We start from the raw sequence: 12,199 nt of genomic DNA on the forward strand, positions 1-12,199 counted from the left end.
TAGCTTTCAACGATACCAATAGATAGGGAAGTATGTATTTGTGAATCATGTATGTTATCTTCCTGTGTTAATTACGCTTTAATACCTCTACTCTACACCATCTTGTAACTATATACGGCATCTAGGCACTGACCGGGCGGGCTGCTGGTGCCCACAGCGCTCCGCTGGTGACCAAACCCCGGATAACTACATAAATCGCGGCCACTAGCAGGTAGCGGTAGCAACACAGCCATTACAGGCACCACCACCACGGCAGACTAACCACCAGCGCTCATTTCGCTGCTGCCTCTCCTCTCCGCCACACAGTGACCACGTCGCCAGAGCAGAGGCGAATGGATGAGCGAGTCTCGTCCAAACCGGCGTTTCCACTGCGGCGTTGAAGGAGCTGCGACTAGGCACAGCTTACGAGGTACGAAACCATCGCTCTGATCTCGCATCAGCTCCGGCCACGTCGGCGTCCTTGGCCTTGCTTCTGACTCGAGAACCCAGCTTTTGCAACTGCCGAGCTTTTTGAATCACGATCCCAATCGCTGCTGAATTCGATTGAGCCAGCAGCAAGAGAAAGAACTAATATACAATAAATAATACTTTGCGGCTTGAGCCCGAGATCGACCCCGCAGGACAGCTCCCTTTCACTTGATCGAGCTTCAACTTAGCGCAGCGCAATATACTACAACATGGAAGCTGCTTCTGCTCGCGCTGCGACTCGCGATCGCTGGGGCGATGTTGGCCGCTCTTCTTCTCAGCTCCTGCGCTTCATCCAGGGTGCCTGCAGTCCCGAAAACTACGAGCCCAACCTGGCGCTTAATCTCGAGATTTCGGACCTCATCAATAGCAAGAAAGGCACCGCCCCTCGCGAGGCTGCCACAGCCATTGTCGGCTTCGTCAACCACCGCAACCCCAATGTTGCCTTGCTGGCCCTCAACCTGCTCGACATTTGCGTTAAAAACTGCGGTTACCCCTTCCACCTGCAGATCAGCACAAAGGAATTCCTCAACGAGCTGGTGCGGAGATTTCCGGAGCGTCCTCCAATTCGGCCGACCCGCGTTCAGGCCAAGATTCTTGAGCTGATTGAAGAATGGCGCATGACGATTTGCGAGACGAGCCGATACAGAGATGACCTGGGCTTCATCCGGGACATGCACCGGCTGCTCAGCTACAAGGGATACATGTTCCCCGAGGTGCGGAGGGAAGATGCTGCCGTGTTGAATCCCAGTGACGTGAGTTGCTTTGCCCTCGCCCTGGCTAGCAGAACAGATGCGCATCTACTGCGCGCTCATATGAGACCTGGCTACTATTTATGAGATGATGCAATGCTAACTGATCTGACTATATAGAACCTGAAATCGGCCGAGGAGATGGAGGAAGAAGAGCGAGAGGCGCAATCAGCCAAGCTACAAGAACTTATCCGCCGAGGCACACCCGAAGATCTCCAAGAAGCCAACCGTTTAATGAAAGTCATGGCTGGTTACGACACCAGGTCTAAGACAGACTATCGTGCCAAAGCCGCTGAGGATGTTGGCAAGATTCAAGCCAAGGCCAGACTACTTGAAGAGCGACTTGAAGCATTCCGAGCCGGAGACAAAATGGAAGACGGTGACGTTTTCAGTGAACTTGCCGCCGCCCTGCAGAGCGCTCAGCCTAAGATCCAGAAAATGTGCGAAGAGGAGTCGGACGATCACGAGGCCGTGGCCAGGCTGCTGGAGATCAACGACAGCATACACCGCACAGTTGAGCGTTATAAGCTCATGAAGAAGGGCGACATGGACGGCGCTGCCAAGATTGCTGCTGGTGCACCCCCACCATCGCACTCGGGAGTGCCCGCATCATCATCATCAGCAGCAAACGAGCTGTCACTAATAGATTTTGATGGCGATGCCGCGCAGAGCAACGGCAGCAATGGTGCAGGCTCATCACAAGCTGGTGGATTGGAGAATGATCTCCTTGGCCTGGATATTGGCAGCCAATCGAGCACGTTCGGACAGGGCGGTGGCATTGCTCTGGGATTTGGAGCAAACCAAAGTAAGCAGCATAATCCCAACTAACCTTGAAAGTTGTTTACTCTAACACGCTATCTCTTCATCAGATATCCCTGGACCCGCACTCCTCTCGTCTTTAACCCAAGGAAGTACCGCTAGAGGAGCTGGACAAAACGATACACCCCCTCCATTCTCCCAGTTCGCCTCCTTTACATCTCCTCCCGCCTCTCAGTCCGCTACACCTCAGCCCAACTACCAGCAGCAGACATCACCCCCGCCAGCCGCCTCTAATGCCTTTGCCTCTAATGCCTTTGCCTCATTCACTACCAGCCCTCCCGCGCCAAAGCCCGCTGCTGTCTCCAACGACGATGATGAGTGGAATTTCTCATCTGCCCTGCCGGCGGAACAACCCCAAGCCAAGCCTACGGAGCACAAGGGAACTGCTGGCAACTCCAGCTTAAGAACCGACTTTCTGGCGAAGCGAAGCACAGCAGTCAGCAACGCAATTAACATGGTCTTTGCCTTTTCCAACAACACTGCGCAACCTATTAATGAGCTACACTTCCAACTGGCCGTTACAAAGGTTCGTTCAACCCTCCCCCAATATTGCCCCTCTCTATTTTGCTAACTTGCCTTCCAACAGGGCTACGAACTCCAACTCAAACCCCAAACAGGCCGCGCCCTCTCCCCCAAGCAGAGCCGCGGCGTCACCCAAGAAGTCGACGTCTGGCACGCCGGCAACAGGAACCAGCGGGTCGAATCCGTCAAGCTGCGCTGGCGGGCGTCATACAAGGTTGGCGAGGAGGTGAAGAATGAGATGGGCGAGATTGCTGAGTTTAGCCTTGCGTAAAAAAAGATAAGCTTACCATTTTTCTCATTCTTTTATTTAAGGAAGAAGAAAAAAAGTATATTACATTCTTTTTCTATTTACATGTGAATTTGCTTTTTTTTTTTTTTTTCAAATAATACAAAAGGAGGGAGATGAAGAAGAAGAATGTCTATTTTGTCTGCCTGCCTGTATGTATGTACTTATTTAGGTGTACAGGACAAGTACTTGGAGAATACTCCGTACTACTACTAGAAGGAGAGGCTCGTTGGGCGGTGGCATAGCGCTTAAAGATTTTTGGAACAAATACTTTTTTCAATACAAATCTCTTTATCGTTTATAGTTTAAAAGAGCTAAAAATGTAATGAAATTAATGTTAAAACACTCGAAAAACAAATGATAAAAGAACAAGTAAAAATAACAAAGAAGAAAAGAGCCAGTCCAAGGAGGAAAAAAAAAAAAAACACATGAACAGAAAAAGAGATAAAAAAAAGAAAAACGACCATCTATTTTCACGCCCATTATGCACAGTGAGCCCCCATGAGAGAACGGCATTTCCATCAATCCTGTCAGGTCTGAACCCAGTTGAATACTCTGTCTTCCCAACTCCCACACCCCTTTCCGCTCACGGTTTTCTCTCATTGCCCTTTCATTTGTTTCCACCAAATCCGTATAAACGCCGCTGCCATCAGCCCAGTTGTCCCTTTCTGCCTTGATACAATTTCCCAAACAGAAACCAAGAACCAATGAAATTGAAAATCAAAGAGAATAAGGAAAATCGAACACAAAGGTGGTGGAATGAAAGAAAAACACAAATGAAAAACCAGACAAAGCTCGCCTTGAGACATATCTGTATCAAAAGTATATGGAAACACAGTATTCTGTGAACCATGCTGAAAAAAGGAAAAAAAAAAGGAAGTCTCCCTTTGTCCACAGTAATGTGACAAGTAAAAACAGGTTCTGTATGGCCCCTTTGCCATATCCTAACAGGGTGGCTAAGGGGTATGCGCCTCAATCGCAGACGTCAACGCCATCCAGAGATGATAAGAAAAGAACAGGCGTCAGCCAGCTATAGCCGCAAATCGAAATGGAGATGAGATCGTTCTTCGGTCGCTAACATTAGATATTTGCATATAGAGCTGCCGGATATTAAAAAACGAAAAGAGGAAAAAAAGCTGCTGAATAGCTTCCGAGTCGTCAAAACATTATTTCGTAAGGGAGGTCGCAAACTTCCTCTATCGTCCAGTCTCCCTTCTAGGAACCGAGCTCACGGACAGATAGTGATGGTGTTGTCGGTTGGAGAGGGTATCCGTTGGCCGATGCCTTGGCCATGCTCTCCCTCTCTGCCTTTTCTCGCTCTCGCTGTGCTTTTTCGGATTTTGTGATGCGAGGTTTTCTTGTAGCGGCGCCGCCTCGGGAGCCTGGGCCGCCACCACGTCCAGTTGTCGCTCCTCCTCGTGTGGCTCCTCCTCGGCCTCCTCCTCGGCTGCCTCTTCCGCCTCGTCCACGCCTGGGGCGTTCTTCGTGACTGTAATGTGTAAGTAAGCGTAGTCTTAAAAAAATCTGGTTGGAATGAGATTATGAGAAATACGTACCCAGTGGCAGGCTTCTCGACCTCAGGAACCAAGGGACCAGAGTAAACGAAGAAGCCATCTCGACTGGCAGCGGCTTGAGCCTCCCAGAGCAGTTCAGAATCGTCAACAAAGTCGTCATCCACATCGTACTGGTCCTCCTTGAAATTTCGCTTCTTCTTAGGTTTAGCCTGGGCGTCGGCGCCGCTAACTCCGCCATTATCGGGATTGCTTCCCTCGCCGTCAGATAGGTCGACCGACATCTCGTCACCGGACTCGCGGCCAGATTCGACCTTCTCCAAAGAGGCTGCGGCCGCAGCAATGCGAGCTTTGCGGTCTCGATTGGCGGCGAGACGAGGATGCAAGGCGTCCCAGCCGTATTGGTCCTCAGCCATGCGCATAAAGTTTACATATTTGTTGGTTTCACCCGAGGTCAGGGGAATCGTCAGAACAATGGTGGGCGTGTCTTTTTCCTCGCCCGGGCGGGCTCTGCCGAAATCGAGAATTGACCTCTCGTCCATCTCCATAATGGTTTCGTCCAGCATGTCTGTCTTTGGTGTTGAGACGCCGGTGATGGGTTTTTGTTTTGGTGACACCTTCTTCACAGGCCCGTTGGCGATGGTGGTAAAGTTAGATTGGTCAACAACTGGCCGCGGGGTCGCTGCAGGAGCCGCCGGCGTAGGTGTCGGAGCGTCGCGTTTTATTTCGTGGACGGCAGGTTTCAAGGCAGGGGTTTGGTTGGCGGGGGTGGAAGTCGATGTCTTGGGAACGTAGGACGGAGAAGGTGGTAACGGTGTGGCGTCGGGAGCCTGCAATCGCGGTTGAGACATGGCAGGCGGGTAGGCTAGGTGAGATTGGCTGGGCGACGGCTTGGTGGTAGCGGGCTGAGGCTCGATCATGCTAGCAATGGACGGCGAGCGATGCGCTGGCGCGGCCAGGACTGCGCGCGGCGAGCCAGCAGCTGAAGAGTAGTGCGAAGTCATGGTCTCTCGGACGGGATCATAATTGCCCCGGATGGGATCGTAGCTCTGACCGCTGGTGCGCACCGGGATGGGACTGGTGATGCTATTTGACGGCGACCGAGTCGCGGGCGGTGGGTCGGCGTTGAGAATGCTCTGCATAGAACTTGGATATCCTTCGCGCTTCTGCATCTTGGGCGAGTATCGCCTGTCCGGGAGCTGCTGGAGCTGATGCTGCGGCGTCGAAGTCAGGGAGTCGCCCAGCTGAGCGTGCAGCGAGGGGGATGATGACGGCGGTCCCGTGCCTGCAGGGGCCAGCGGCCTGGGACTGGGTGCATCACTATCGATATCAGATGCCGGCGCCAGCTTTCTCTTGCGCTGAACGGGCAGCGTCGTTGTCGTCTCAGCCTCACGAGATTTTCGTGGCCGGCGCACCTTGGGCTGCTCTGCGTTCTCTGCTGGAGCCTTGGGTTTGACGACGGAGCCGGGCTTGCGTCCCGGTTTCTTACGGGGGACACCGGCGGCCGTTAGTTGCACCCATTCGCCGTCGATGAGTGAGTACCGTTTTGGTGTTTGTGTTCGCGAGCCAGACGTAGGGCCTGGAGAGGTGCCTGGCGGTGGCGGCGGCGCATACTGTTGCGAGTATTGCTGCGAGTTCTGGTCGCCGCTGACGACGATTTGGTCCATTTCGGGTCCTGAGCGCTTTGCGGAGGTGTTGGGACGGCGGCCAGCCCCGTGAGAGGGCGACCCGGGTTCTGAGAGGGAGCCTGAAGGGGGAGAAGAGAGTTCGCCTGCGGAGGAATCGAATCGCGTGGATGCGTCTCCAGCAGCAGCCATATTAGGGCCGACGCGAAGTCGGAAGCGAGAGAGACGGAGACGGCCGTCTAGTGTCGTCGAATTCTAACCTGGGGGCGGTACAGCGAAGGATCAACCAAGCATGCAGGTGGCTGGCGAGAAGAGATGCTGGAGATGGACAGTTTGCGCGAAAGCTCAGTGGGTTTCCTCTGCGTCAATGGCGAGATGGCTAGTGGCTTTCGGCGGTATTTTCTTCCTCGGTAAAAAATAGTAGAATTATGGATTAAAACATGAAATTTTATGAAGAGTAATAAAGAAAATTAAAACAAGTCAAACGACACAGAAGCGGCCCGTCGGCTTGGACAAAGAGACAAACGAGCAAAAAGAAAAAAGCTTGAATCGCAGCCTTGCAAATGGCGCGTCAACGAGGCTGCGGCCCTTCACAAGCAGGCAGGCGATGGTGTGCAGAAAGTGTGACGTTACGTGAGTGGCCGGAAGCCGGACTGGGGGGAAGCTGGAAACGTGAGGAGTGGAGCCGGGCTGGATTTGCGAATAGCCTCACAATCGGCCACTTGGGCGAGAAACGCGGGCGACGGGCTGTGGCGGGAGCTGCGCTGCGGCCGGGCAGATGCACTGAGGCTGCGGGGCTGCAGCGGCTGCAACAGCTGGAGGCGGCTGCAACGGATTGACTGCACGGCGTCTGGCGATGGCGACGGCGCTGCAAAGGTGCGAGATTGATGGCTGAGCAGCTGAGATTTTGCGCTCAAATGCGGTGTTGGGAGAGGAAAATGGGTAGGGAAAAGGGGAGAGTCAGAAGGGGGTTGGAAAAAAGAGGAGGGAGGGGGAAATGATGGGGGATTTTTGGCTCGATTTGGGGATGGCGACAATATAGCAGTTGTGCTTTTCTAACAAAAGACCAGAAAAACGGGGCACGGCCAGCGCGTGGTTTGGGAAAACCGAAAACCTCAGCAGCTCGGTTGACTTCGGTCACTGGCGATTACACGGGATAATGCAAATGCCAATCCCCCAAGCAGAATGGGATGGGATGGATGGATGCCTTACACGTACAGCTTCTCTAATTCAATGGGCGTGGGGCCCTGGGGGGTAGCGGTATGAAATAATATGGAATACTAATACCGCTGCTGCCATTAGCACTAGCAGCAAACCAACTCAAGGTAGCACGACTAATAATTCTCGTTCTTTTTTTTATGCCGTCCAGCTGGCGCACAGTATGAGCACGGAGCATCCAGCAAGCGGAATTGATGAACGTGGTACCACGGCACAAGTACCAGGAGCCAAAGCCGGCAATGCTGGAAAAGAGAGATGCGAGCCGAAGTTGGCGCGGGTCTGCAATTAACTCTTATTTGACAGGCTAGGCCAGGGTCTCTAAAAAAAAGGGAACAAATATGCAGCAGCGCCAGGACCGGGGCTGCACCGGCCAGGGTTTAGCGTCGGATCACGGGACTAAGGCATCTGCACTAGGCTGTAGACAGAAGATGCTGCGTTTGGGACGCCAATCGAGCTTCTATTTCCGATAGCGCATGCGAGCAGCTGGGTAGCATTCGTGATTAGCGATCGACAAGCACTGGCAGTTTGAGAATATAGCGCTACTATCAGTATTTATTCGACTCTCATTTTCCGATTCTTCAACACTGAATAGTGTCCGCGATCGACCGGTGATACACGATTGACCACTGCCGGAGAATTCAGGATGCAAGGTTGAGAAACAGGCACAGTAGCGTGGTCTGATCCATGTACTCGTCGTGCCTTGCGGCACCCCAGAGTCCCCTAACAAAGTAGCTGTGGGGGCGCTATTGAGATGCGCAGAGTAGGGGGGAGGGCCATCGGCCAGCGGGCCAATCAGCGTGCGAATTAGACGCGGCACGCACTTAGGCCAAAGCCTTCTGTTGACCCGAGAAGCGCGCTGCAGGAATACCAAACGGGGCTCTGATTGGCTGTTTTCTCCAAAATGGAGCACAGCCAGAGGCCAGATTCCGGAAAAAGGCGCCCCACTCACAAGCTCGCCGCCGGTGTCTTTTTTTAATTTTCATGGCTGGTGGCAGCCAGATAGGCGCGGCCCGCTACGACGGTGGCCATCAGCTGCGCCGTGTCTGATTCGCTGGGACGCCCATTTGGGTAAGCTGAAGGAAGGACTGGAGAATGGGGGAAGAAGAGGAAAAAGAAATGAGAGCGAGAAAACAAGAGCAGACGGGGCGCCGTTGCGGATAGAAGAGTGAGACATTTTGCTGCACCTCTCGATGCAGGTCTCATAGCTGCCCATTCTTTTTTGTCCCCAACACTTGCCCCTAAATCAGAGACATTCGGTCTCGCTTCGCTAAAGTCGCTGCGACCATCTCCCTTTACCGATCCAGGGAGATGGCACCCAAGAACGGGACTTGTGAACGGCGCAGAAGCTTTTTTCTTCCTTTATTTCTCTGAAGAAATGAACTAAAAAAAAAACTATTGTCAGCTCACTTTGGTATTTGGTAAATTACATGGCGTCGGGGGCTAATGTCGGCGCTTTTCCCAGCTGCTGCGCTGTTTTCGGTACAGGACGCACACGTCGCTAAAGGGACAACTGCACGGAATAATAGGTCCTGCCGTACGTCCCCCAGTGGTGTGGCGTACTGCTAGTTGTGGCTAGCTATGGCCGATCAGGCGATGAATGCTACCCTTTTCCCGTCAAATCTCGCCATGAGGCCAGCTGTCGCAGACAACAATAATGTGCGCGTATAGATACCCAAGGCTGGGTACAAGCAAGTGCCAGTCCACCCCAGTACCCGTACCAGCAGGGTCATGGCATTGAGTAATATGTGTTCTCAAGACACGCCTTGCCACGACACTGTCTCAGCTGTCTGCATTTCGGCTCTGTTTCTGGCCACCGTTTTGCCAATTAAGCCCCTGTCATGCGCTACAACTTGCTGGGAACCCGCGTGGCACTAATGCAGGTGTGGCGGTGCGCCTGGATGGCTGGGCCGCCGAAACTCTAGATTTGATCTAGAAATGCTAACCGGCGGTCAATCGTGGGGGGTCCTTGTTTCGACGGCAGGCTGATGCCGAGGACATATTTACCAACTGCCTGGCAACATGCCGTCAGCCTGACAAATTATGAGTCGCTTCAACACATGTTAAAAATCGGGTTAATAACCAGCAGGCATGTAGAATGGCAGGCAATAAATCGCCCCCCTGCCGGTGCGCTGCAAGACAGATTAATAATTGCTTGGCATCGCTCCGATTTTTTTTAAACTTTACATGGCCTGAAACAGCCACAGCTTGCGAGCGCGAGGGAACTCAATCGCTACAGCTCGCCTGTCATTGCCAGTCTCGTGTCGCCTGCCGCAAAGAGTGACTTATGGGAAAATATCGCGGAAGAAAATTAATCGCATGCAACCGCACGCGGCGCCATGCATTGCTGCCCTGCAGATAAACAAACGAGATGCTACCAATCTTTCTGGGCAGTGGTAAATTACAGCTAGTAATGCACTGCTGGGAGCCGCAGCGCCCTGTACTCCGTGCGATATTTGCTTTTCGGACACGTTCCACAGTGGAGTAATACTTATCGATAGGTGTGGGGCTCTGCCGGCATCCTCCACCCCGCCAACATTTTCTCGACTGCTGCCCATTGAAAGGCATTTCCAATCAATATCTAGCAGTCCAAGACAGCTATATCCAACAGCACCATGGATCCCACGCTGCTGATCGGCGACATTGTCGAGCGAGACCAAAAGGTGGCCAAGCCTGTCGAGTTTCCTTCGGGCCCCATCTCCTCGACTGGGTTCCCTCAGCATAAGAGGCGATGGAAGCCTTCGGCGTTCAAGCAGCAGCGAAATGGCGGTGCATCAGGCGAGTCATCGACGTCACAGCCGAAGCAATCACAGCAGCAAGACCAGTCGCTAAGCTTCGACGAAGCTGAGAGAAGGCGCATAGATAAAGAGAACCAGCAAAAGATTAATGACATGACACCTCAAGAGATTTCACAGGCGCAAGAGGATATCATCAAGGGCCTGAATCCCGCGCTTATACAGCGCCTGCTTCAGAGAGCTACCATTGATGAGCCAGACCCAAACTCGCCATTTAACATACCAGAGCCCCAGGAACCACAGGCAGCTTCATCGCCTTCGCCCCCTGAAATCCGCGTCGACGCCTTGCCAAAAGCTGTCACTGTTGAAGACGATACTCCAGAGATCATCGAGCCAGAATCAAAACCCAAATTTACACCTGCTCCTGCGGCTGCCACTCAGGCGAAGTCAACCAAGAAAATCGCTGATAACTACGATGAAGACCGTGCACCATCCCAAATCCCGCCTGACCTCTTCCCAATTACTGATCTCCCAAAAACAACACATTTTCCCGTACCGCCGAGCCTCCCGGACCTGGACCCTTCCGACCCCAATTTCCTTGCCACTCTTCACGAGAAATATTTTCCCAATCTCGCCGCCGACCCCAGCAAGCTGGCTTGGATGGCACCAGTTCCCACCGAAGATAGCCCTGCCGACAAGGACTCATCGTATTATCCCCATCCCGAAATCAGCGTCTCGGCTCTGCGATTCGACTTCCGTGGACGCTTCCTCTCGCCGCGAGTTAGCCGGTCGATTCCTTCGTCTATCGGACTGCATCATCACGGAGAAGCCCCCGAGGCCGCCGGCTATACCATTACGGAACTCGCTAGACTGGCGAGAAGTGCCGTACCGGCGCAGCGCTGCATAGCGTTCCAAACTCTAGGCCGAATTCTGTATCGTCTGGGGCGCGGCGAATGGGGAACAACCCTGAATCACCCCATTGCCCAGGGAATTTGGACCGCCGTGAAGGAGGGGCGGGTACTGGAGAGCCTAGCTGAGGCGAGCATGGGTGAGGGCGGCCACAGGGGCAGCCGGGCGTATGCCGTGGAAGCCCTATGGCTTTTCGAAAAGGGCGGATGGCGGGAGAAGCTGCAGGTGAGGTAGTGCAGGAGAAGAAAATGAGGCGCTCTCAATGATACCACTGTGTGCTGTTTCTGCCAACACGCGAAGTTTATTACCATAGCATTTACTACTTGAATATCTTTCTATGAATTAGCGCCAAATTAAATATTTAGAGACAGCTATCAGGCGCATGAAGGCTACACGTGATGGGAGATGGATGAACCCGTACTACTAAAATTAGCAAAAGGTGTGATATTCTCCGTAAGCTGCCTACCTAGGTAGGTAAGTAAGGGACCTCAGGTGTCTACCTAACTGATGCGCCGTGTTAGAACGAGCACGGGGTATTTACAAACACCTTTTCGTACTGTAGTTGACGTGTATGATTCTCAAATGCAGCTACTCAAATGGTCCCTATGACGTGTACAAATTATTTAATCTATTTCATGTCTCTAGCCCACGCGACTAAGTGGGATGTAAGTGAGTTGTCCGCAACCACTAGGTTTTTGGTCTCGGGATTTTGAATGCCCTTCTTCCCGTATGCGGCAATCTAGCCGCTGGGAATGCTACCTTGGGAAAAAATCCGATAACAAACGCCAGCTCAATTCCTAATTTATTTTCTTCGTTTGTTCAACTGCATGAGGCTTATGCGTGTCATGGGTGTCCAATTAGAATTTGTGTGACGTGAAATGCCAGCGAACGCGCTGCATGTTTATCACTGCAGCTGGTGCCTTATCTGGGTGAGATGCAGGCCCGATCAAGGAGATGAAGAAGATGAAGAAGGGTGTTGGGTGCATTCTATTCTTTTGAATAATTTTGCAGAAGTCTTCCATCTCGTTCATGTAGTTATTTTGTTAGCTCTTATAAATACATATGCATTTACATAATAGATCTACAGTATAATACCTATCTTTGATGTATTCTCTGGAGCCCAGCATTCGTGACTGGCTGCTCACAGTGCCAATGGCAGTTGATAAAAGCCTTCAAACCGTCCCTGCTGATTGGCTGGGCAAGCCCGGGCACCAATGAGCCATTCCGTCCCAAACCCAGGGATTTGCCAGGCTTTAGCGTGGCGCTGGGGACTTGGCTTTTTTTTTTCTCTCTTTGTCCCCCTAAAGCCTTGAACCTTGCGGCGGCAGCGGTGGGGTCTGACAGAAAAAAAAAAAAAACA

General features: G+C 52.5%; 3 protein-coding genes across 3 annotated transcripts; 2 read left to right on the forward strand and 1 right to left on the reverse strand.

Annotated features, from left to right (window-relative positions):
• Positions 1 to 226: 226 nt before the first annotated feature.
• Positions 227 to 3,167, forward strand: GGI43DRAFT_407006 (VHS domain-containing protein). The gene is made up of 4 exons (XM_083206190.1): positions 227 to 1,220; positions 1,338 to 2,022; positions 2,087 to 2,562; positions 2,623 to 3,167. Exons 1-4 carry the CDS (start codon positions 678 to 680, stop codon positions 2,827 to 2,829), a joined length of 1,911 nt encoding a protein of 636 aa, XP_083059759.1. The 5' UTR covers positions 227 to 677; the 3' UTR covers positions 2,830 to 3,167.
• A 755-nt stretch (positions 3,168 to 3,922) lies between these two features.
• On the reverse strand, positions 3,923 to 6,357 carry GGI43DRAFT_69337 (uncharacterized protein). The gene is made up of 2 exons (XM_083210158.1): positions 4,401 to 6,357; positions 3,923 to 4,333 (listed from the first exon to the last, which is right to left on the reverse strand). The coding sequence occupies exons 1-2, from the start codon at positions 6,170 to 6,172 to the stop codon at positions 4,060 to 4,062; spliced, it is 2,046 nt and encodes a 681-aa protein (XP_083059760.1). The 5' UTR covers positions 6,173 to 6,357; the 3' UTR covers positions 3,923 to 4,059.
• A 3,281-nt stretch (positions 6,358 to 9,638) lies between these two features.
• Positions 9,639 to 11,385, forward strand: GGI43DRAFT_69350 (RPAP1-like protein). Its single transcript, XM_083210159.1, has one exon. The coding sequence runs from the start codon at positions 9,811 to 9,813 to the stop codon at positions 11,071 to 11,073; it is 1,263 nt and encodes a 420-aa protein (XP_083059761.1). The 5' UTR covers positions 9,639 to 9,810; the 3' UTR covers positions 11,074 to 11,385.
• The last annotated feature ends 814 nt before the right edge of the window (positions 11,386 to 12,199 follow it).

This window comes from Trichoderma evansii, assembly GCF_050947405.1.
Source record: "Trichoderma evansii strain SZMC 28006 chromosome Unknown GGI43scaffold_12, whole genome shotgun sequence".
Taxonomy (NCBI): Eukaryota; Fungi; Ascomycota; class Sordariomycetes; order Hypocreales; family Hypocreaceae; genus Trichoderma; species Trichoderma evansii.

Bases quoted from the DNA above. Each gene is read 5' to 3' on its own strand.
- GGI43DRAFT_407006 (XM_083206190.1), top strand. From the start codon at position 678: ATGGAAGCTGCTTCTGCTCGCGCTGCGACTCGCGATCGCTGGGGCGAT. The intron at 1,221-1,337 runs GTGAGTTGCTTT...CTGACTATATAG, and splicing joins CCGTGTTGAATCCCAGTGAC to AACCTGAAATCGGCCGAGGA. The intron at 2,023-2,086 runs GTAAGCAGCATA...TCTCTTCATCAG, and splicing joins GGGATTTGGAGCAAACCAAA to ATATCCCTGGACCCGCACTC.
- GGI43DRAFT_69350 (XM_083210159.1), top strand. From the start codon at position 9,811: ATGGATCCCACGCTGCTGATCGGCGACATTGTCGAGCGAGACCAAAAG.
- GGI43DRAFT_69337 (XM_083210158.1), bottom strand. From the start codon at position 6,172: ATGGCTGCTGCTGGAGACGCATCCACGCGATTCGATTCCTCCGCAGGC. The intron at 4,334-4,400 runs GTACGTATTTCT...TACACATTACAG, and splicing joins GTCGAGAAGCCTGCCACTGG to TCACGAAGAACGCCCCAGGC.